We start from the raw sequence: 25,136 nt of genomic DNA, 5'->3' as shown, positions 1-25,136 counted from the left end.
ATTTATTTTTAGAGTGGGAGGAAAGCATTGATTATTTGCTGTTGCCTCTCGCATGCCGCCCTCCAGGGACCCAGCCTGCAACCCAGTCGTGTGCCCTGACTGAGAATGGAACCCACAACCTTTCTTTTTGGGGACAAATGCCCAACCCACTGAATCACACCAGTCAGGGCCACTGTGAGTTGTTGTTTTTTTTTTATCCTATGCCCAAGCTGACCCCAGGACAATTGGTAGAATCCCTGGGCTGGCACTTAGGTGTCAGGAGTCTTAACCGTGCCCTCCTGCCCTTAACCAGGTGATCGCAGGGTACAGCTGTAGCTGAAAGAGAGTGGTTTAAAAAATGTCACACACCCTAGCTACTTTTAATACTAAAATGCCTGCATGAAACTCAGTTTAGCTTAAATCCATTCCAGTTGTACCCCATTCAATGATACTCCTTTCCAAATTTGTCTATGTCAGAGATTTCCTACTGATAAAATTTCCAAGAGGCTTTAGGAAAGAGAAAGAGTTTAAAAGAATCCATTGCCATTCCACATTGGTAAATAAAAGGTCTGCAAATAATACATCCTGGATGCAGTTCAACACATCATTATGTAGCACACAATTCATGTAAACTTAAAAAGAAAAAAATTGCAGCGGGGGACTCTATAATAAGTTTTAACAAAGTTTTCTACCATCTTGTGACTTGGATTGTTCCTGTCATACACTTAGGTTCACTGCAGCTGTTTCCTGCAAAATGCAAAAGCATAACTTTTACAGGTTTCATTTCCTACGAAGAGAAAAGCACAGAGAGTTGTGACTAGATCTCTGGGCAGCTCTTTCACCGCAGAAGCTGATGGAAGATGGTGTCAGAGTCACTGACCCACGGAGAGGTTTTTGCCGTGTTGGAACCAGCTCCTTCTCTCTTGCTTGATCTCATCTAGTTCGTCGAGTAAGATTGCTCTTCTCATTGATGCCGCAGTCCACAAATTTGTTTCTGTCATGCTGGCTTCAGTGGTGGTTCCTGCCAAAGCTGGGAAAATACTGGTTTGATGATCAAGAACGTTGTAAAAGTCACACGCAGTTGTCAGTAAGTTGTTAGAATGTCAGTAAGTTGGAAGTGATACAAGAAACCGCAGCTCTTAAGGGAACAAAAGAGGCCAAACTTGGCAACATCCTTTTGACGAGTGGCAGGAGATTAATGCGTCGGAATGATGTAGACTTCACAAAGGCAGGCATTTTTGTCTGTGTTGTTCAATGCTTATACAGGGTAGAGCAAAAGTAGCTTCACAGCTGTTCATATGAAAAATAATACAATAATGAATAAATAATAACATAAGAATAAACTTTTTGTCTATGAACAACTGTAGATCTACTTTTGCCTGGCCTTGTATGCTCATCACTCGGAACAGTACCAAGCCATGGAAGGTGCTCAATAAATATTTGGATTTCTTAAATGAATGTAGCCTTGTACCTGTCTGAGCCTAAATGTTTTATACCACCAACCATGATGGATAATTTCTTGCCCTGATCTTCTCATTCAAATCGCTGAATCATCTCTCTCCTTCCTTTTATGACCAAAAAGACCCAAAGCAGAATCTGCTCTCCCAGTTCAAATGTTTTCATGTCACGTTCCATTTTTTACTGAATTGCTGTTTGTCTTCTCTCTTTAGTGCTTTTCTAAACTTGTTTCTCCGAGTGCTTTCAGTGACTCCTAACTGCTCAATCTGGTGACCTCTACTCAACTCTGATTCTTTGGGATTTCTAAACAACACTGCCCAGCTGCCTCCTTGCCCTTTGAGACACTCATCTTCCTTAGCTTCCAAGACAGACCGCTCTCCAAGTCCCCCCCTTATTTGATCAGACATCCTCCATTTCATCCTCACTGACTTCACTTTCTCTGACAACCAAGTCATTCCTTACTAAGCGTTGCCCTCCCCTGAGAGCTCTCATTCATTCCTATAACTCTATCAATTTTATGTGAATACTTCACACTATTGTATGTTCAGTCCTGTTCTCTCATCTGACTTTCCAGCTATCATTTCAAGGTATTTGCAACACATATCACAATGAATCTTGAATCTACACTGTAAAATTATAGACCGGTCCAATCAGAGCTCATGATCCAATTCCCGTGCTTCTTCCTTCTCAGCTTTCCTATCTCTCTCCTGCCCCACTCCCCATTTTCCAAACTCAAACCTGAGCGATGTTTTTGATTTCTTACTCTTTTCCCTCTTTATATATAATAAACTCCTTCATATCCATTGAGTCCTGTTTACCCCAAAATATCTCTAAAATATAACCTTCTTCTTTCTAACCTTTAATTCATATCTAGTTTCTTATTTACTCTTGTCTCACTTATTTTCTGGACTATTTTTTCAGTATAAGCTTTCTTTTATTTTGAAATGGAAACCATGAAATAAAGTGATGTGTGGCTGATTATATTATAATTTCTTACTTCTCTACTCAAACACCTCTAATAATTTTCTAACGTTTATGAATTAAAGGCTAGTTGCCATAGGCATTGAAGACACTGCAAAGTATGGTCCTTGGCTTTCTCTATTCTCTTAAGTCTGATAACACTGTGGTTTAACTGAGATCCATCCAGGTTATTCCGTTAGTGCCCCTGCACACAACCAGAATGCTTTGTTTTCATTCTGTATAGGTAATGCTGCCTCTACCTGAAATAGTCTTTCCTTTTCCTTTTACTAGATAATTTCTGCCTCTTCTCTAAGGATCAACTCAAATGCCCCTATTCCATGAGATTTTCTTATAACATTCTAGCCTTCATTGTAATATTATAGGAGAGCTCTCTCCTATCCTGTAATATAATTGAGCAATTATTTTGTGCTTGTCACTAGGGCACTTCACCATTATCTAGTCCTTTCTGGCTGTCTTATATCACTGGTTCTCTCTTTTTAAATTATCTTTATTGAAATGTAATTCATACACCATAAAACCAACCCTTTTAAATTGTTTTGAGTATATTCACAAAGTTATGCAACTATCACCATTATATAATTTCAGAATATTTTCATCACCCCCAAAGGAAACCTGAATCAGTTAGCAGTCATTCCTCACTTTCCTTCCCACGCCCACTAACCTCTGGCAACCACTGATCTACTTTCTGTTTCTATGAATTTACTTATTATGATTATTTTCCATAAATGGAAACATATATGGATTTTTGAATCTGGCTTCTTGTGCTTAACATGATATTTTCAAGGTTCACCCATGTTGTGACATGTACCAGTTCATCATTCCTTTTGATGGCTGAATACTTTCATTGTATGGGTATGCCACACTGTCTTTATCTATTCATCAGTTGATACACTTTGGGGTTGTTTCCACTTTTGGCTATTATGGATAATTCTGCTATGATCATTTGTATAAAAGAGACTGTGATCACATGCATGTTTTCAATCCTCTTGAGTATATATATCTACTAGTGGGCTACTGAGTCTTGTAGTGACTTATGTTTAGCTTATTGAGGAATGCCCAAACAATTCTTTACAGCAGCTACACCAACTTTCATCACCACTAGCAGTTTATGAGGGTGCCAACTTCTCCAAAACCTCACCAACAACCATAACTTTATTTTTTGGTTTTGTTTATTTTTTACATTTATTAATAATTTGGAGATTAACTCTTTTTAAAAAAACATATTTTTTTGTTTGTGCTATTACACTTGTCCCAATTTTTCCCCCTTTGCCCCTCTCCACCTGGTACTCCCCTTCCCTCCAGCAATCCTCCCACCTTAGTTCATGTCCATGGGTTGTGCACATAAGTCCAAAGGCTTCTCCATTTCCTATACTTTTCTTAACATCCCTTTATCTATTTTGTACCTATCAGTTATGCTTCTTTTTTAATTTTTTTTGATTATGCTATTACAGTTGACCCATTGCTCCCCCTCACTTTATTCCCCTCCACCTTGCACCCCCTTCCCACCTGCATTCCTGCTTCTTAGTTCATGTCCATGATTCATACATATCAGTTCTTTGGCTTCTACATTTCCTATACTATTCTTAACCCCCCCTTGTCTATTATATACCTACCATTTATGCTGCTTATTCTTTGTACCTTTTACCTCATTCTCCCCTCTCCACCTCCCTGCTGATAACTCTCCAGGTGATCTCCATTTCTGTGAATCTGTTCCTGTTCTAGTTGTTTGCTTAGTTCATTTTTGTTTTTGTATTTTTAGGTTCAGTTGTTGATAGTTGTGAGTTTGTTGTCATTTTATTGTTCATATTTTTGATCATCGTTTTCTTAGATAAGTCCTTTTAACATTTCATATAATAGGGGCCTGGTGATGAACTCCTTTAACTTGAACCTATTTTGGAAGCACTTTATCTGCCCTTTCTTTCTAAATGATAGCTTTGCTGGAGAGAGTATTCTTGGATGTAGGTCCTTGCCTTTCATGACTTCAAATATTTCTTTCCAGCCCCTTCTTGCCTGTAAGGTTACTTTTGAGAAATCAGCTGACAGTCTTATGGGCACTCCTTTATAGGTAACTGTCTCCTTTTCTCTTTATGCTTTGAAGATTCTTTCCTTATTTTTAATCTGGGTTAATATAATTATGATGTGCCTTGGTGTGTGCTTCCTTGGGTCCAACCTCTTTGGGACTCTGAGCTTCCTGGACTTTCTGGAGGTCTATTTCCTTTGCCAAATTAGGGCAGTTCTCCTTCATTATTTTTTCAAATAAGTTTTCAATTTCTTGCTCTTCCTCTTCCCTTTCTGGCACCCCCATGATTTGGATGTTGGTACATTTGGAGATGTTCCAGAGGGTCTTTATACTATGTTGTTGTTTTTTTAAATTCTTGTTTCTTCTTTCTGTTCTTGCTGAATGTTTATTTCTTCCTTATGTTCCAAATCATTGATTTGAATCCTGGCTTCTTCCCCACCACTGATGGTTCCCTGTAGATTTTTCTTTATTTCATTTAGTGTAAACTTCATTTCTTCCTTTATGTTGTTGCTGTACTCAGTGAATTCTTTGAGCATCCTGATCACCAGTGTTTTGAACTCTGCATCTGACAGGTTGGTTATCTCCATTTTGTTTAGCTCTTTTTCTGGGGTTTTGTCCTGTTCTTTCATCTGGGCCATATTTCTTTGTCTCCTCAATTTGGCAGCCTCCCTGTGTTTGTTTCTGTGTATTAGGTAGAGCTGCTTTGACTCCCTGTTTCATTAGCATGGCCTATTGTAGACAAGGCACCTGTAAATAGTGTGGGGTAGTCTTAGGTAATCGCCAGGATGGGGTAGCCACTTCACTACTTTGTGGCTCTATGTGGAGGAGGGCTTAGAGAGGGGACAGTGATGCTGCCTGGATTCTGGAGCCTGGTACTCACCCCTTTTCTATTCATTTCACCCACTTCTGGAGCCTGGTACTCACCCCTTTTCTATTCACTTCACCCACTTCCAGATGTTGCCCTGGTGGTGAATCCCAGAGTGAGTGGGTTTGCATACAGTCTAATGTGGGTCCTTGAAGCTGAGTGTCCTGAAAATCTGGCAGTTTCTTCCACCACCCCAACCCCCACTGGGGATTTATCTTCCTGGTGCTGAAACCCTGAGCTGTGTAGGCTGGCCTGGGTCTGGGATCGCATGCTACCGAGGTATCCCTCCCAATTTTTTATCCACCATATGTTTATCCACCATATCCATTCCATCACCACTGCTACCTCTCCACTCCACTCTGTATCTCTGTGCCTCTCTGCCTGTCTCCATAATTCCACCCCTCCTACCTGACTAGATGAAAGTGGCTTCTTTAAATCCTTGGTTGTTGGACTCCCATAAAGCTAATTTTTTTATGGTCCTGGATATTATTTGTTTTGAGATCTGGCTGCAATTCTTTCCATTGTTGCAAAAAGAGCTGAAGTGTGTCTACTTATGCCCCCATCTTGACCAGAAGTCCTATTACTTTCTTTTTGATTATAGCCATCCCCATGAGTGTGAAGTGGTACTCATCGTGGTTTTGATTTCCATTTCCCTAGTGATTAATGACATTGATCTTCTTTTCATGTGTTTATTGACCATTTGTATATTTGGAGAAATATATATTCAGATTTTTTGCCAATTTTTTAATTGACTTGTCTTTTTATTGTTGATTTGTAAGGTTTCTTTATACATTATGGACACTAGACCCTTATCAGTTACATAATGTGCAACTATCTTCTCCCCTCTGTGGGTTGTATTTTCACTTTCATTATAGTGTCCTTTGAAGCAAAAAAAGTTTTAATATTGATGATTTTTTCCTTTGTTTGCTTATGTTTTTGGTGTCATACCTAAAACACCATTGTGTAATCCAAGGTGTGGAAGTTGACACATATGTTTTCTTCTAAGAGTTGTATAGTGTTAACTCTTATGTTTAAGCCTCTGACAGACTTTGACTAAGCTTGAAGTGTGAAGCCACATTTTGAATAATGAGAAGAGGAAATATATATATTTCTCAAGGTTTCTGCAGCACCAAAAGTGATTTGCAAAAAAACCCCCCAAAACCCAAAATTTGGAAATACCCTAAGTACCTAGTTTTAGAGGAATGGTAACTTCCACATTGATCTAATGAAGGCTAAGTTGCAACTAAAACTAATACTTATGAAAATTATATATCAACAAGGAAAAGTATTTATGAAAAATGTTTAGTATAAAAAGCAGATTATATTATACAGTCATTACAGATGGGTAAAATTGTGTATTACTATGAACAAAAGTGATTAATCATCCTGGTTTGCCTTGGGCTATCCAGATCTTAGCACCAAAAGTTCTGCATCCCAGGGAGCCTTTCAGTCTTGGACAGATTAAGGTGGTCTGTGATCTACTGTGAACAAATTGGCCAAGGGATAATTGGAAGAAAGTCATAGCAGGGATTATTAACAATAGGCATTAACAGTGTCTCAGATTATAATGAATTATCTGAAGTTAGTAAAAACTAATTATTTGAGATCTTAAAAATGAATAAAATAAAATTCTTCCTTTTCCTCTTATTCAAGGCAGGAGTGCCTGCCATATATTTCAGTCATGTTGTGAAGTGCTGAGAGTGAGAGATACATTGTTAATGACCTGTTCCATGAAAATTTTTCTTGGGAAAGTGTGTGTGTAAGAATATAATGACATGAATGGTCAATATCCTGACACCTTACAGTCCCTACCCAGATTGGGTTGTATGAATGTGAACTTAAGGCTCAAGGAGCCTCACATAGTCTGATGTTGCACGAATAAAGAAGACTGGGGAAATACCATGTTGGAATCATGTTGTGACTAAGAATGCAAATATTTTATTTATCTAAATCTAATTCTGGGGACTTTACATAGACAGAAGAATGTCCTACCTTCCTTCTTTCTAATCAGAGGAAATATCTTCTATAAGTAACCCCTAAGAAAATGGAAATATCACAAAAAATTGAATTTATATTGTCTGTATATGTAGTTGACAGATTCCAGTGACATCTTCCTAGGTTAACATTCTTTCTTTGTAGAGTAGTAGTATCTCTGAATATGAACAAGAATCAAAAGTAAGGTAGCTATTGCCTGAGATTTGGGATTGTATTTCCATTTATTTCATTTTAAGGCAGAACCTTCATTCTCAGAATGGCTGTAGCACTTAGTGTCTGCATTACATAACCTGACACTAATTTTATATTTACCATATAAGTAGTTTTTCAAAGATTATGAATGCCAAGTCTTTTTATCTGCAAGTAGTAAAGATTTCTGGCTCTTTTTTGTCTCTCTTAAAACCTTTTTGGTGCTGGTCAGAGAGTAAGTGCTTGATAAAACCTGTTGACTTAGCTCTAATAGTTTATGTGGACATTGGACAGGCAATTTGACTATTTCAAATACTGCAGGATTTGAGTAAGAAGATCTAGGTCTGAAAAAAGGCTCTCAAAATTGCTAGCTATGACCATCAAGAAATTACCTTTAATTATTCACAAATTAGCCTTTTTGAATCATTTGTAAAATAGGGGATTTTTCTTGATCATGGACAGTCAAATGCAATTATTTGATAAAATACTTTGTTGACTGGAAAATATTCAACAAATGCAAGTGTTGATTATCATTTGAGATGTGGGTACTCATGGTATTTTTCTTTCATTCTTTCTTTTCTTGCCTAAAGGTAGACAATGCAACTAAGGGCCTAGAGCAGGAGTTAGGGAAAGTTAAGACAGACAGATATATGGCCATGTATAAGCTGTGCTGTTTATACAAAAAAAAAAAAGGATTGGGTGTTGGCCACTTAGAGCCTTCCTGATTGGGGTGGGGGAGGGGCAGGCTCTAAGAATGTGTCGCAGTGTCAGCCCCACAGAAAGATAGGTGAAATAGGCTCCTTATAGCACCTCATTATCATTATTTTTACTTTCCTTAAAACAGTGGTGCAAAGGGGACTCCACCAAAAATGTGGATGTGTAAGGAATTAGAGATAATTTAGGGATGGCATGGAGCTGTCATTTTTCTTTTTCATCCGGTGCCTTTCTTCCCTATTGAGAAGGTAAGAAATGAAAAGCATACCCTACTGCTGCTACTACTATGGCTTAGCCAAGGCAAAGGCTGGTGAGAAATCACATTCTGCCCTTTTTTAATACAAGAAAACTGCTCTGAACAAGAAACATTTTGACACAATCTGCTGCAATAGCTATACTCTCTGAATGAGAAACACAGAGATGGAGCCATGGTTACTCTATACAAAGACCAGAGACGGTTGTGCAGGATACATGCAGAGTGCCTCAAGAAATGGGAGGAGATACGTCTCAGAAGCTATGAACCCTAATGCTTAGAAAAGGGAAGCAGAAAACAAAAAATGGCTTAAGGGACACTATCATTTTCTACTGGTGAGGATTCCTGATCTTGGGGAGGTTCTGGAAAGTTTATTTCTGTTTCTTCTTCTTCTTCTTGGACGGGAATAATTTCAATATCTTCTTCATTCTTTGGTTGGACACATGTTTCAGTCAACTCCACCACTTCTTCTTTTATTTCAACTGCTTGTTCTTTTTTTTCTTCTGCTGACAGGAAAACAACATCCTAGAATACACAAATTAAACAAATTTTTCTTGATCTTTACCACTGACACATTTCTCAACAATCTCTACAAATATTTATCAAATACCTCCTTGTTTTATGCTATCTATTTTATTTCCTATGTGGTTCTAAGTGCCAGGATTGATTTCCTAGGTGCTTACATTCTTAATTACCAAATCACTTATCAAGACTCATCCTCAAGGCCAGCAGTTTTTGCCACTTTGCCTGGAATGATCATCCAATATTTGGGAAGGAATACTGCAATAATAGAGGCACTTAGATTTTCATGGGGTTTTTTTTGCAGAGCTATTTTTTTATTGTTGTTCAACTATAGTTGTCTCCATTTCCCCCCATCACTCACCTACCCCCACTTCCCACACTCAATCCTACACCCACCCCCTGTTGGCTTTATCCATGGGTCCTTTATACATATTCCTTGACAACTCTTCCTCTTCTGTCCTCTGTTATCTCCCTCCCCCATCCTCTCTGGTTACTGTCAGTTTGTTCTTTATTTCAACATCTCTGGTTATATTTTGCTTGCTTATTTGTTTTGTTGATTAGGTTCCACTTATAGGTGAGATCATATGGTATTTTTGTCATTCACTGCTTGGCCTATTTCACTTAGCATAATCTCTCCAAGGAGGACATACAGAGGGCCCAGAGACATATGAAAGGACGCTCAGCACCAGTAGCCTTCAGAGAGATGCAAATTAAAATAACAATGAGATACTACTTCACAACAGTCAGAATGGCCATCCTAAATAAGTCAACAAACAAGTGCTGGAAAGGTTGTGGGGTAAAGGGAACCCTGGTGCACTGTTGGTGGGTTCCAACAGTGCACCAGGTGCAGACTGGTGCAGCGACTGTGGAAAACAGTATGGAATTTCTGTAAAGAACTTAAAATGGAGCTAATTGCCTTCCCTAAACTAATTCCACTGCTGAGATTATAGCCTAAGAATCCTGAAAAACTAAGTCAGAAGAACCTATGCACCCCAATGTTCATAGCAGCAAAATTTTCAATGGATTTCATTTTGATTTGCCTCTATTGAAGATAATTTTGGGAAAATCTATCTCTAATTCTACTTTTTTCATCAACAAAATGAAGGAATTAGTGATGATTCCTAAATTCCATTCTAAATCTAACATTCTATAGTTCTGAAGTAGTTGACAATAGGTATTACTATTTCTCAGTTGTAGAGCTTCTTTGAACTATTGTTTTGGAAGAGGGATTAGATAAGAAGGCGGTATGTATGGAGGGTAGGTGGAAGAAGGGAATACTGAAAAATAAAGTGGACGAACTAGTGGCTTTCATTGGCCTTCAACCTTCAGTCACCTGCTTTCTTCCAAATTATTATGGAATCAAGTTGAATGCTTGAAGTCAAGCAAAAGTCAAGATTAGTAAGAGGGTGGCACATTATAGAATTGTATCTTCTGTCTAACCTATAGACTTATTTCAAATTTCCAGACATGTTTCTTCACACTGAGGCCATTTTGTCATGAAGCTCCCAGGCTCAAAGTCTCATTACATTACATTCTCCTGTGAAGATTCGAGAGGTTTTTGTTTTTGTTTTTGTTTTTGTTAGTAAGACATGGTTTTCCTAGAGGAAGGTTGTAGACAGATGGGCTACTACTTACAGCTTTGGGTCTGGAGCACAGCTTTCTCCATTCGTTCTCAACAGCACCAGCTGTGACAAGTTTCTGGAAGAAGGCAAAGATCAGCATCACTGCAAAAAGGCTCTGAAGAAAAACAGAAAAGTGAGGATGAAAATGTAATAATAAAAAGTACAAGAATGTGATTGCCACTCAGTGAATGACTTTTGACTGAAATTAAATTATTAAAAGATCAATTCTTCAAGTAAATCATGACTACCAGTAAGAACTATTAATACTAGTATCTTTATAATCTTAACCCTTAGCACAACTCCTGACATACAACAAATAGTTAACACATGTTGCTGATAGAAAAATGAGAGACAAATAACTAGTTGAAGAGTCAATTCTATGTAGGAGAGAATAATTACTAAGCCCCAAATTAAATTTTATCTAGCTTTACTTAGGTGGTATCACACCAAGGACACCTCTTCATACTTGGGAGATACATTTTTTCCTCTTCAAACTCCACTAAAAACTTCTTGGGGCAAAAGATATTCATGACAACTCAGGTAGTTCTTCAGTGTTCACCTTAATCAATAATAATAATAAATATTAATACCACTAATAATAACAGCATTACTAATGTTAAAGCAAGTATTTATATAGCACTTTCTATGTACCAGACACTGCTCGAAATGCTTTGCATATATTAACTCATCCCTCAAAACAGCCTTACAAGATAAGTACTATTGCCTTCCACATTTTATAATTAAAATTCAGACAGAATGTGGTTAAAATTCTTGCCCAAAGCCATGAGGCAATAAGTACCAGATGCAGAGAGTCTGGCTCATAATAAAAATACCACACTTCCTCTCTAAAAAGAAATCAAATTTCACACTTACCAAGAACACAGATCTAATTCTATAACAATAATCCATACGTAGAGTGGTTTTCTCAGAGTGGTTAGTTGCTTCACAGTCGGGTATGTTAATCTCAGAAGCTTTGTTCAAGTTCAAACTCTCCAGTTTTAAAAAAGGAGAGACTGTAATATTAAATATGTCCATGATCAAAAGGATTACCCCAGAAATGGCAGCAAAGAGGCTCACTGAGTTCATTATCATTTTCCCTGTGACCTGAAATGGAGACATACAGGAGTTATTAATTGGGTTTAATTTCCATTGGGAGAATTTAAGCTAGGCATGAATTCCAGATCTTATGCCTCTGACTCACAAAGGTCCTATACCTAAATAATCCATACCACTCTCCTCTCAGTTGTTTTTAGTCTCTGACACTGTAAAATAAAAACCTTCATCTCTCAATCTGTCTCAGTCTTCCCCATCTCATTTTAGGCCATCACCATCCAATCAGTTTATCAGGAAAAAATTGTGGAAATAATTCTTAATTCTTATCAATTACCCCTGTGCACTTCCTTTTACTGCTATTGTCAATGTCCTAGATGGCATTTAATAAATGTTTGTCGGGTAAATAAAGATAAATATTCAGACCATATCTGTCTGTGCAGGAAGGTAGAAGGGAGAGAGAGAAGGAGGTTCTCTCATTTCGGGGAACTAGGGTGGTACTGTGAGTATAAGTAGGGAAAGAGCAGACAGAACCCTCTAGGTCTAGACTATCAAGTAGAAACAAACAGCAGCAAGAATAACACCACCACTTACTTCCTATTAACATTGGTTGCAATCAGCCCCAGTCAGCCATCTTTTAAAATACCATTGGGGCTGATAACTCTGGTAGCATTAGGTAAGAGGATGTCAGTGGGTGGGTTCTACCTTGTGAGGACAATAAAAGGTCAAAACAGGAAAATATATGTGACAAGTGCCATAATGATATGAGATTATGGATGATTACTTTAAGACAAACATGTTTCATCCTTGACTATATGACCTACAGATGGCAAGTCAGTAGGACTGGCTGTATTTGGAGAGTAAAACAATGTGACCTTCATAAAGTTTTTTTCCCCAAAAACTGAGTTTGTCAGACCTCCTCTAGAGAGGGGCATCTCGATTCATTCAGTCTCTCAATGACTTTGGAAGTGACTCAAATGAGTAATAGCTTAGTAGGTATAAAAAGAAGTAGGGCAAGGAAACTAACTCGCTGATGAGCTCTTGATCCATACAGTATGGGGAGCTCTTCCTGGGTGTAAATGTGTCCCTATAAACAAGACCACTCCGTAGCTCTTTATAGCCTCTGAAGCACTTTCCTTTATTCTACTCCGTTTAATCCTAGCAACAATTTCATACGGTAGCAAGGACTATTACCTCCATTTTACAGGTGAAAACTCAGAGTTACATGGAAGTAAACTGAGCTCAAAGTTAAAACTCAGTGTTAACTATGACTTGAGTCAATCATACCATTGATTAGACAGTTGTCCTACATGGTGGTCTGAGAGAAATGACATGGTTTTTAGAGTGATCTGTTGGTCTCACACAGCATTCATCAGTTTTAAGATCATAAGCATGCTCTTCACCCATCTGGTTTTAATTCTGTTTCCATGGATGCGTTTCAGGTGGATTCTCATTTCTAACTTTTTCATAAATAAAATCAAAACAGCAGTGTAGAAGATCTTTTGCTTTTTAAGCTTTAGAGAACTCAATGTTACTGTGATTCCAAAGGTCATTAAGGGTTCTTGTTTTCAACTGAGACCTTAGCTATTCCTTGAATGTGTGGGAGAGAAAAACATACGATTACTTGCCAGACTCTTTCTGGAGCTTGTCCCTGCCGCTGCCAGGAGTGATCCAGAAATAATATACTGAAAAAAAGAGAGGTGGCGGGTGGGGAAGGGTGTGGGAGATGGGAGAACAGGCAGAGGGGAAGAGAGGCCCAGAGGGAGAAGGAAATTACTTTTTTTTAATAAATCATTTTTATTGTTATTCTATTACAGTTGTCCCAATTTTTCCCCCTTTGCCTTTGCCTTTCTCCACCCATGCCACCCCCTTTCTCCCATAGTCAATCCCCACACTATTGTCCATGTCCATGGGTCATTTGTACATGTTCTTTGTCTAGTCCCTTCCCCTCCTTTCTACCATTACCCACCCTCCTCCCCTCTGGTCTCTTTCAGTCTATTACTTTTTAACATTGAGAGCTGGTTGTAAAAAAGCTATCCACACTTTCAACCACTTTCACTAAACTATCCATCCTTTTTTAATCAGATTCATTTATTTTTCAGTGGTCCTATTTCTCCTTTATTCAGGATCAGTTACACTTAATCTGTACCTTGTATTCAATGAACTGGGGAGCTGAGACTAGGAATATAATAAAACCAAAGAGGCAGAATTCACATTTCCATCAGTTAATAGTCACAATGTGAATTTAAATTATTTTTAGTTTTTCTTTCTTTAAAAAACCTGTAGAATTGCTTTTTGTAACACACAATGATTTACATGACTGACACCAATAAAGAATGAATCAGTGTAGAAAATACTTGGCCTGACTGCCATGGGCACCCCATTAAAATGTTGGCTTCTACAGGAAGTGGTGATGATTATTTATCATTTTCCTTTTCTATGGTTCAAGCTGTAAAATGGAGAGAATTCTTGTTCTAATCCATTTCCCCTTATTTGGAAAAATTCAATCTTGGACTCATCTTTTATCATAGCACCTGAAAACTGTAATGGTAATTTAAACACCACTGCCCCATACCATAACCAGACAAAATTAAAAGCTTGGAAAATATGTACATGAAACTGCTGCTCTCCTGATAAGCAATAGGAGATTTATTTGGGATGGGACTAATTCTACCACGTGCAATAGTAACTAAGCAGAATTGTAGGGAAGAAGGACCAGCTGGAAGTGGGATGCTCCTACCCCTTTTTGCTTTCTGAAACACCATGGTATATAGTCCAAATATCTAGTACTCCTCTTCCCTGCTCCCCTCAAATTGACTGTGGAGAGGCCATGCTTTGAACAATCTTCCTTCCCTATGTGGATTCACATAGGGCATCTCCGTCCAACTTCACATGACGCATGACGACTAACTCAACCATGGCCTTCACACCCAATTTAGTCAACCCTTTCCATTACATCACTTTTACCAGATAACCCATTTCCTGCTCAACTTTACTCAACACAGAAATAATCTGGTATATTCCTGTGGAGCTTTTCAACATTTTTGTCTGCATCAAAATGGTTGTGAATTTTTACTTACCATAATGCCTCCCCAGAGAGGGTACCACACAGTGATACAGATGGGTGCAAAGACTTCTATGTGGATCATCAGGAGACCACCTAGGGCTATGTGGAAGAGCCCATTCATAATCTGGACAGCCTGGGGAAGAAATAGGGGCACTGGTGGGTGAACTGAAATCATTTTCAAGTCAGAAAGCAAAGGTAAGGCTGGAAGCCTGTGTGAAATGCCCAGAGGGAGTGGTAAAGTTGCCAAGACATTTGTCTTGTTCAGATCATTTTCTCTATCACTTGGGACATTTGCAAGGCAGATATACCTAGGATGCTAGTGATGAACTTAGATGGGAGATCCTTAAATATGCAAGCCTCAAATCAAAAAGAGACATAACATCATTGTGATAACTTCTCAGTACATCACTGATTTGACCCATTATTTCCGACATGAAGAACACCTCAGGTTGGATCAGATACCTTCAAATTGGATTGAGTCCTGCCCTTGGCCAACAGCATCTGCTTCCTTAGGCCACAGAATCCCTAGAATATGGAATGGAGGACAACTGACTCACCCCCAAAGCCTTGGACTGCCTCATGAAGAAGCTTTGTGTGGGGCCCACCACGGAAGCCATCCTCCTGGGAATAATTTTTTGAGCAGGTTGCATAGCCATAGGGCCTTTCACAGGATGTTCTGGGAAAGCTCCACTCATTGAATTTCTGGGTGTTGCCATTTCACCTTCAAAACTCCTAAAAAATAAAACCAATAATAAAATGAGAAGAGAGAGAACAGAATTTCAGCAGTCTTTTATTTTGAGTCATTCAACCTGAATACTTTTTGTCTGTATTTTTCCCATGGGGTGACATTGAGGGTAGTCATGGCCTCTTCCTTCTGTTTTGGAGCTGAAGCAAGGCCTACTGCTGTGTTCTAAGGTAGGATCTGGGGCGGGACAAGGGGTGGGGCATCCCAGGCAAGGCATATGGACCCAGGGCCACTGCTAGTATTCTTGACAACTATGATTGGAGTGTACTTGATCTTAGTGGAGAACTCAGTGCTTGTATATCTGCATGTTCTGTTTTTCTCTCATCCCTGGATGCTTTTCCTACACTTTAATATTAGAAAATGTATTTTGCATTGACTTGTCCTTATACTTTTGCTTACCTGCTTTCGTCCATTGTGATGGACCAGAGGCATCATGACAGTATGATGATAACTGTCCTTGAGATCAGGAGGGGCTGATTCTAGTCTGCTCTTACCACTGACTCTGTGACCTTGAGTTAATCACTTCAAGGAGGTTCTCTAAGATTGTATGGTTTAAATCATGATCCTTTTATTTGCTGTGAAACTGTGGGCAAGTTTTTTAAAAGTCTCTGGGCCTCAAGTTCAACTACAATATCAGAATAAAAATAATTCTTGTCTGATAGGGTCACTATATCATAAATGGGCTGATGGTTTGTGGGTGGCTGGTGTCTTTATTCAGGTGTGGCTCAAATGTCAGATCCTCAGAAAAGCCTTCCCTGAACCCTCAGTCCATGAAGCATCCTCCTAGTTACTCTCTCCTGCAACACATTATATTTGCTTCATGCACTTACTTACCTGTGGGGAATTACCTTGATTATTTTCTTTCTTGTTTACAGTCTCAACCTCCCCACTATAATATAAATTCCATCAAAGCAGAGACATAGCTCTTTCTTGTCCAGTATTTCAGTAGTTTCTTAGTAAATATGTTTAAAGAAATAAGTGTATGTAAAGTACCCATGTCTGAATAATTATTAGGTATTTTTGTTGCTGTTCTTATTTTTCATATTATTAACTTTATGAGCATTGTTTCCATCTGAAAAATAAACACAATACCCCTTTCACAGACATTTATGAGAAATAAGTAAGTAAACATGTGAAAGTGCCTAGTACATAAGGCAAGAGTGATAAATGCTATTTATTCTTACAATTTATGATTTATTCATTTCTGAAGTTAGTGATTATTACCAAGGTCCTTCCCAGCTCTAATATTTTAATACTGCTCAACCTTCTTCACCTTGTGCATCCTTTTGGTATTAATTTGTTTATGTCAATTACTTACATGAATTCTACCAGGTTTTTTCTGGACCCTGGAAATCTGTCTTTAGGGACAGGTCATTGTTCTTGTCTCTATTGACTGCAAGTTACATAAGGAATCTTGGAGACCAAGGCTGTCTGTCTATCTCATTTATCTTGCTGAAGTCACACACAGCTGAGCAACTGCAGGTGTGCCATGAGACAGGTGACAGGCCTCACATTTGTACCCACTTTATAGTAAGAGATTTCACACCTGACATGTCATTTGAGCCTCACAGAGTAGATTAGAGATGAGTTATTGCCCTTATTTTGTACAGGAGATAACAAGGGCTTAAAAAAGTTAGGTAACTTGTTCAAAGATTCATGATGAATAAAGATTTAAAATGAGGACTTGGACCTATCCAAGGAGGATAGGTACCATAGATATGGTACCAGGCTGCTTTGTCCTCCGTGGGGAATAGGAACTCAGCCTCTTTCACTAATGAACCTCTTCCTTTTCCTTCACATAGATGAGTGACTATAAATCAATTGCCAACAGAATATCTGTCTGGGTTGAAAGGAAGAGAGGAGGCTCTGGGTGCTTTGCACTTGATTTTGCCTGACTTCTAGATTATCAGATGTCATATGGTCATGGGGATTTGCTTCATACCACAAACCACCCCACCAGATCACCAACCAGAAAGAATTATACTAATGTAGCCCAGCAGGGATTTTACAAACTGATTCTGGTCACCAGGAAGGATTTTTAGAGCTAGTCAGGGGAACCTCAGAAACCATTCTCTTCATCTAACAAAAGAAGAAACTGTGGCCCAGAGATGGGACATGCCCTGTTAAAGCCCTTGCACTTAGTGACTGAGCTGAACTGGAAGGCAGTCACCATGGCCCTGAGGCTGGTGTTTTTTGTGCTGCACCACGGGCCAGACCCCATAGAGCTATTCACTGAGCACCTGCTGTGTTTCAGGGACAGTGTATGTGCATGTAGTTCCAAATCTCCTAACACCTTCCTTACTAAGTAGGTGTTTTGTCTTCTTGCAGACATGGAAACGGAGGTTCAGAGAAGTTAATTTTCCCATGACTAGTCTGGAAAGAGCTGGGAGTCACCACACTCCTCTCCAGAGGGCTCATTTTAGTGACAATGACTTAAAGAGCAAAAGTCATCAATTATCTTGGTGATTGAGCTACTGTCATTTTTAATTTCTCCGTATTTTTCAGCTGCCTAAGGTTATGTCTCTATTACTGGTGAGACAAACCATTTATGCAAGCAAGTTCTACTTAGGACATGTCTGCAGTGGTGAATGGCAGTCATGACCACAGGGGAGAGCTGTGTGCTCTGTTAAAGTTATGTCTTGCTATGGAAATTTCTGCAAAGCCTTCAGTAAATATTACTGTGAAATGGTAGTTTATAAACACATACATACTTGTTTCTATATGCTACTCTAAATGTGTGTGTGTGTGTGTGTGTGTATAAAATGCCAGAAGATCCTAGACTGGGTAATGAAAAGTTGCATTCTGTGGAAATATATAAAACTAGACCCCATACTCCTAAGGATATTATAGATTTCTGAAGTTTTGCCCCATCCAAAAAAAAATGTCCACAATTACTTAATGCCCCAAATAGTTATGCCTAAAGATTAGTTGGGATACTAGTTGGGGTTACTCATCACAGTAATCAAAATGTGGTAACAAGACTATCTTATTTTCACTAAATTATATTAAAATCAGAATTCAGTTTACCAGACACTGCCCCATTTGATGACAGCAACTTCTGCAAATCTCTCTTGACTTTTAAAATGCACCACTGTTCCTGGCTGGTGTGGCTCAGTGGATAGAGTGGGGGCTGTGAAACCAAAGGGTTGCCGGTGTGATTCCCAGTCAGGGCACGTGCCTGGGTTGTGGACTGGGTCCCCAGTGGGGGCCATGTAAGAGGCAACCACACATTGATGTTTCTCTCCTTTTTCTCCCTCCCTTCCCTTCGCTTTAAAAATAGATAAATAAAATCTATTAAAAAAAAACTGAACTGAAAGGCACCACTGTTTCTGTCCATCCTCTGAAGAAGAGCTCACAACTTTCATGGGTTGTGATTTGAGTTAGGAGCTTTAGGTCCAATAATTCCATCATTTGCTGAGAAATTCAAAGCTTTTTGTTACCTCAACTTCCCCCTTTATTACCTCAACTTCCTCCTTTGTCACTCAAAATTGTTTTGCATTTTCATCCTTTCTGGCCTTTTGTATACTTTTCTCTGAGGAAGAATGTTCTTGCTTCCTTTCCCTCTGCCTGTGCATTTCAGCCCATCTCCTTCCACCAAGACTTCAGTCCTTTAAAGAAGTCGGTTGTTGCACCATCATTCTCACTCTTTGTGGTGCTATGTAGCAGGGGCTAGTCCTCCTCTGTTGCTTGCTACTTTTGTGATCTCTCTATTGAAAGTATTACCTTGAGAACATGACATAACTTGTAATTTATAAGGCTTAACTTTCAAAGAATAATTGTAGTCACTGGACTTTTTTAATGGTTAAAATGTGCTGGGGTGTCCCCCAGTCCCAAAGCCCCTTCCTTTAATCTAGCAGTGTCCCCGGCCACTGCCCAGTCTCCCCTGTCCTTGAGCCACAGCTTCTTAAAAGCTTATGGAGTTCTGGCCAAGATGGAGGCATAGGTAGAAACTCTTTGCTTCCTTGCACAAGCAAAAGGAAGATAACAACCAATCTAAAATCAATAAACAATCAGAAGTGGCAGAAAATCAAACTGCATGGAACTCCGACAACCACAGAATCAAAGAAATAGTCAAACAGAACAACCAGACTGGCAAGGCAGCAGACAGAGTGAAACCGTGGTGAGGCAGCAGGCCTCGGGGGTGGGCCTGGCTGCAGCGAGGTGTCAGGCTGCACAGAAGGGACTGACTTAAGGGGAAACTGAGACTCAGAGGTGGCTGTGGACTCCGGCAGTTGCTGAGGTGGGAGAAGCTCCCAGTCTCACAGAGAGCTCTTGGAAAAGTGAGCTAGAGACTGGCAAGTGAGCTGTGCTATTCCCTCTCTGGCCCTTCCCCAACAGGCAGCGCGGCAGCGCAGCAAAGAGGTTTGCCCTGCCCTGGTGAATACCTAAGGCCCCACCTCTTCACAACTTAAGAGGGGCCTGAACAAAGAAATAGGGCCAAAATGAAAGTACAGAGCAAAATCTCAGAAAGAGAGCTAGGCGATGAAGAGATAGCCAACCTATCTGATGGAGAATTTAAAGCCCTGGTAATCAAAATGTTCACAGAACTAATTGAGCTTGGTCAAAAAATGAAAAAACAAATGAAAGATACCCAAAATGAAATAAAGCAAAATATTCAGGGGACCAACAGTGACAACAGGGAACCAACAATGACAACTTGACTCAAATCAACAATTTGGAACAAAAGGAAGACATAAACATCTAGCCAGGACAGAATGAAGAAAAAAGAATTCAAAAAAGTGAAGAGAGTCTTACAAACCTCTGGGACAACCTGAAATGTTCCAATATCCAAGTTATAGGGGTGCCAGAAGGAGAAGAACAGCAGCAAGAAATTGAAAACTTATTTAAACAAATAATGAAGGAGAACTTCCCTAATCTGGCAAAGGAAGTAGACTTCCAGGAGGTCCAAGAAGCCAAAAGAGTCCCAAAGAAGTTGTACCCAAAGAGGAACACACCAAGGCACATCATCATTAAGTTACCCAAGATTAAAGACAAAGAGAGAATCTTAAAAGCAGCAAGAGAAAAGGAGGCAGTTACCTACAAAGGAGTTCCCATAAGACTATCAGCTGATTTCTCAGAAGAAACCTTGCAGGCAAGAAGGGACTGGAAAGAAGTACTTTAAAGTCATGAAAGGCAAGGACCTACATCCAAGATTACTCTATCCAGCAAAGCTATCATTTAGAATGGAAGGGCAGATAAAGTGCTTCCCAGATAAAGTCAAGTTAAAGGAGTTCATCATCACCAAGCCAATATTATATGAAATGTTAAAGGGACTTATCTAAGAAAAGGAAGAAAAAACTATGAACAGTAAAATGGCAACAAACTCACAAGTATCAACAAATAACCTAAAAATAAGAAAAGGAAGAAAAACAATGAAAACAAAAACTAAGCGAACAACTAGAACGGGAACATAATCAAAGAAATGGACATCACATGGAGGGTTTTCAGTGGGGAGGGGGAAGGGAGGAATGGGGGGAAGTACAGGGAAGAAGAAGCATAATTGGTAAGCATTAAATAGATGGGGAGGGGTCAAAAATGGTATAGGAAACAGAGAACTCAAAGAACTTACATGTACAACCCATGGACATGAACTAAGGTAGGGGATGCTGGGGGGTTGAGGGGTGCAGGGTGGAGGGGGGATGAAGGGGGGAACTGTATAGCATAATCAATAAAATATGCTTTAAAAAAGCAAGTTTATGGTTCCACCTTCTTCCTCCACTTCCTCCCACCTCCTCACTCATCAACGCTTCACAGCCAGTTGCAGCCAGAGCCACTGAACTGAAACTGCTCCCTTCAGGGACTGTGCTGCAAAGTCACTGGCCTTTCCTCGGGTGGCATCCCTCAGGTTGCTTTATTTCTGTTTCCCCTGTCACCCAGGCTTAAAATGCCGGAGGCATCTGCCACTCTGCCGCTTTGTCTCCCATGGTCACGTAGTGGCCAGGTCGCGCTCTGTCAGCCCCGTATCCTGCAGATGGACTTTCTTTCTACTTCCAGTGTCACCTCATGCGTTCGATTCTCATTTCCTCTCTCGGTTGAGGCACAGCAATCTCGCTTTTCTGCCTTGAATCTTTCTTTTTTTCTAATCTGTCCTCCCTCTACCCTTCTGTGATGGTCTTGAGGCAGGATTTGGGGCTCGTTTTGGTGTCCACTAGCCCCCTTCAGAAATGTTAGCCTGTGATCAGGCTCCCTCAATGACTACTTATGTCCTTCTCTTCCTGAGCTTGAACTCTTTCTCGTACCTGTCGTTGATGATGCAGAGGCCCTTCCCAGTTCAGCTCTACCTAACTTCTTAAGTCCCATCCCGTTGCTTCCCACAGGAGCTGGAGCCACTGGTCTGGACTTGCCTCCTGCTTTCTTCAGTGAGTCCTCTCCCCTAGGAAATGCTCCTCCCACCCCTTCATTTTCAGTCAGACTCCCCAGAAGATGATCACATCACCTCAGGCCATCCCTTCTCTTCTCACCCATGGCAAGGATTTCTCTTTCAAAGTCACAGCTCTCTGCATTTTTTACTTGTCACCAACTGTTTTCTTTCTTCATCATATTGCAACTTCTCTTAAAGGGATGTAAATCTTGCAGGGAAATGTCCTACTAGGATTGCTTTGAGAACCCATTTCCCGCATGCTATGAGCTCAGTAAATGTTAAAATGAACATTAAATTGAACACCTTCCTCAGAACAGTTTTACAAAATGATCAGGACATTGAACAAAAAGTTCATCTGATCAGTGAGGTCAAGCCATTTTATGGGAAACAGGGGAGGAGAGTCACATTACAGACTGGTTTCAGAAAGGAGTTATGACATGGTTAAAATTCATTTTGATCCCCTTTCATCAGAGCTTCCTCTCATCTTCAGTGGCCACTCTGACTCTAAGCTTCTGAGATGGATTTGAGGCAGGATTTGGGGCTCATTTTGGTGCCTGCCAACCCCCTCTGGGAACATTAGGTCATGGGGTTTAGCATCTAGGGATATTTGCATTTAGTGGGATACCTTTGGAGATAAAAGCATTTAAAACAAGAAGAATAGAGTTATTTTCATTATAGCCACCACTGGTTATTTTCTTGTTTGGCACCAGGCAACCAATTCTAAGAGCTTCAGGATTTTAGCTCACTGAACCTTCATAATGCAGTGGGTATTACTATTGCTGTAATTTTACAGAAGAAGAAACTGCGGGACTTAGAAGTTTAGTAAGTTGGCCTGAGGTTATATGGCTCGTAAGGCGTAGAGTGCAGATTTGATCCAGCAGCTTGGTAACCATGCTTCAACTACATGCTGCAATCTGCGATTTTGTAGCATGACTCAAAGTTCAACTCACGGCCAGGATCGAGGGAGAGTGAGAAAGAGAGAGATAGAGAGAAATTAGGAGTAGGTGGGCAGCAAGCCTTGATATCACCCCTCCTCAGTCATGACACCATCAGAACACTTGACCAGGGAAGCCTTAGGGTTAGAGCTGAAAATCTCCAGTCTCCCAAACCATTCTACACCTTACCCATCACTCCCTTTCAGTCATTTAAATGAAGTATGTAAATTGATTCCTTACCTGAGTCTCCAAAGCCTTAGGGCTCAGGGGCTGCTTTGATGCCTGCTGTTGAGTTAGCTGGAGGGCTACTTTCTCAAGTCCACAGGGTGAGTGAGATAGGCCAGGCCTGGGACTTCTGATATATACCAGGGTGACAGGAAATCGGTGGCTTCTGCTACCTTGGGCTTTGCCCCAATTATTTTAGTTTCACATGCAGTGGCCAGGGCTGAGGGATGTATAAAAATGTTTCTGCCCTACCAGGAGGTTTCGCTTCTTGAAAATGACCCCAGGGGACTGCACAGTGTACTTTATGCTACCTTAATTAGAAGGGCTTTGCAGCCCCCACCCTGCAAGCAGGTGTGGGTCGTGGGTCCCCAAGGGCAACAAGGGCTCTAGAAATTCTGTAAAGATGGGCTGTGATGACTTTTACCTTTTTACTTCACTTTTAGAAGTGAGTAGGTGGGAAGGAGGCATCTAGCAGACAAAGTCAAGAACTATTAAGCCCATGTACTTGTGAATGTCCTCCTGACTCCACAGTTGAAGATCAGCAGATCTTTCAGAGCTGAGATGCCTGAAGGTTGGAGTCTGTATCTTCTGAAGTGAGATGCTAGGATTCTTATACAAACATGTCGACAAGCTACATATTAGTCAGAGTCAGCACTTACAGAAACAATGTCAAAAGAATAGTGGGGTGGGTTACACTTTCCCACCATTACAATTTTCTTCTGTTTCAATCTGTTTTCCCTCCCTTTCCCTCCCCTCTCCTCCCGCCCCCTCCTCTCCGCTGCTCTCTCCTCCTTTATTTCTCCCTTTGCCTCCCTTTTCTTTAGGATGGTTTGGAACCAGAGGGTTAGATGCAATGGTAATAGCAGTTCTGGAGAGACTGCTTTTGATACAACATTAAAAGTAATGCCATCTCATTCATTCATTTTTGCCTTTACTTCCTTTGCCTTTACGATCAATCTTATTAATGAAAGTCACCCCGATGAATTTAATAAAAAATTTTAAAATGCCATTTTCTCACCACTGGAGCAGTTCATCAGTGGAACAGACTACCATGTGGACAGAGAATTTGCTGTCATCAGGCACACGTGAGTAAGCCCTAAAAGCTGTTCCACTCCTCTCCTCCCTACCATAGAAGCTGTAGGGAGGAGAGGAATGGAAACACAAGCTCTGCCATCATTTAATGTTCTGGTTGTGGGTCTATGAGTATCTGCTCCAGTGCTTGAATGGTTGGTGACAGGGATGGTGATTTCATAAGATCTGAGTTGTGGATGATGGTGAGGCCCAAGGTTTGGGTCCAGGATGATGAATGGTTAGAGAGGTGTGCCTTCATTTTATTTTATTTTTTTTCCTATTTTCTAAAATTTTATTGTTGGTCAACCATAGTTGTCTGTCTTTTTCCCCCACCTCCCTCCCCTGATTCCACTTCCCCTTGGTTTTGTCCATGTGTCCTTTATAGCTGTTCCTGTAAACTTTTCCCCCCTTGTCCCCCATTATCCTCTCCCATCTCCCCTCTGGTTATTGTCCATTTATTCTTAATTTCAATGTCTCTGGCTACATTTTGCTCTCTTGTTTGTTTTGTTGATTAGCTTCCAACGTAAAGGTGAGGTCATTTCAGCGAGCACGGGAGTGGGGTCAGACTGAGCAAATGTCTGGCCTCAGTGAGGCTCGAACTGGGGTTGCACATCTGGCTTTTCTTATCCTTGTCACTGTGGGTCCCGTTTTCCCCAAGTCTGTCTTGGAGTGTTTGCTCCTCTGTTATCCTGCGGCCAAATGAGATCGCTTAAGTGGCTCTAAGTGTGATTGCTACTGAATAAACTTGAATTGAATTTATGTATAGATAAATGAACTTTTACGTAACCTTTGCTGGTTTGGCTGGATTGACCTTTAAGTGCTTGGGTGTGCTGCAGCCCCAGCGCTGTTTGGGTTTGTCAGCAGCACTTTATTTGTTCCACTATTTTTTCTCTGTTACGTTTGAAGATATTTTATTGGGTCTGTTTTGTTTTCTTGTATTAAACCTCTTGTCATTATATAGTGTCCCTCTTGCTTCCACAGAATGATCTGTTTCCTGAAGTCTACATAAAAGTTTAACTCAACTTTTATTTAGTTACTATTGGTCTGATGGGAATTTTCTTCCTTTGATTCACCTTACCTCCTA

General features: G+C 40.1%; 1 protein-coding gene across 2 annotated transcripts; it reads right to left on the bottom strand.

The window, feature by feature from the left end:
- Positions 1 to 7,929: 7,929 nt before the first annotated feature.
- On the bottom strand, positions 7,930 to 23,143 carry MS4A1 (membrane spanning 4-domains A1). 2 transcript variants are annotated; one of them, XM_036029513.1, is made up of 7 exons: positions 22,997 to 23,143; positions 15,273 to 15,447; positions 14,729 to 14,848; positions 13,277 to 13,333; positions 11,472 to 11,702; positions 10,612 to 10,674; positions 7,930 to 8,979 (listed from the first exon to the last, which is right to left on the bottom strand). In XM_036029513.1, exons 2-7 carry the CDS (start codon positions 15,429 to 15,431, stop codon positions 8,764 to 8,766), a joined length of 846 nt encoding a protein of 281 aa, XP_035885406.1. In that variant the 5' UTR covers positions 15,432 to 15,447; positions 22,997 to 23,143; the 3' UTR covers positions 7,930 to 8,763. The 2 variants fall into 2 exon arrangements, with proteins under 2 accessions (XP_035885406.1, XP_028372299.1); XM_028516498.2 differs by having other exon boundaries at positions 10,612 to 10,713; positions 22,997 to 23,136.
- Positions 23,144 to 25,136: the final 1,993 nt, after the last annotated feature.

Source organism: Phyllostomus discolor, chromosome 6, assembly GCF_004126475.2.
Source record: "Phyllostomus discolor isolate MPI-MPIP mPhyDis1 chromosome 6, mPhyDis1.pri.v3, whole genome shotgun sequence".
NCBI lineage: Eukaryota > Metazoa > Chordata > Mammalia > Chiroptera > Phyllostomidae > Phyllostomus > Phyllostomus discolor.
The sequence above is the reverse complement of the archived record's forward strand: the minus strand, read 5'-3'. Positions and strand labels throughout refer to the sequence as shown.

Excerpts from the sequence above, each read along its gene's own strand:
- MS4A1 (XM_028516498.2), bottom strand. The coding sequence starts at position 15,431 with ATGGCAACACCCAGAAATTCAATGAGTGGAGCTTTCCCAGAACATCCT. Across the intron at positions 14,849-15,272 it reads GGCAGTCCAAGGCTTTGGGG|GCTGTCCAGATTATGAATGG; the intron begins GTGAGTCAGTTG and ends TTTCTTCCCCAG. Across the intron at positions 10,714-11,471 it reads GAATTAGATCTGTGTTCTTG|AGCCTTTTTGCAGTGATGCT; the intron begins GTAAGTGTGAAA and ends GTTTTTCTTCAG.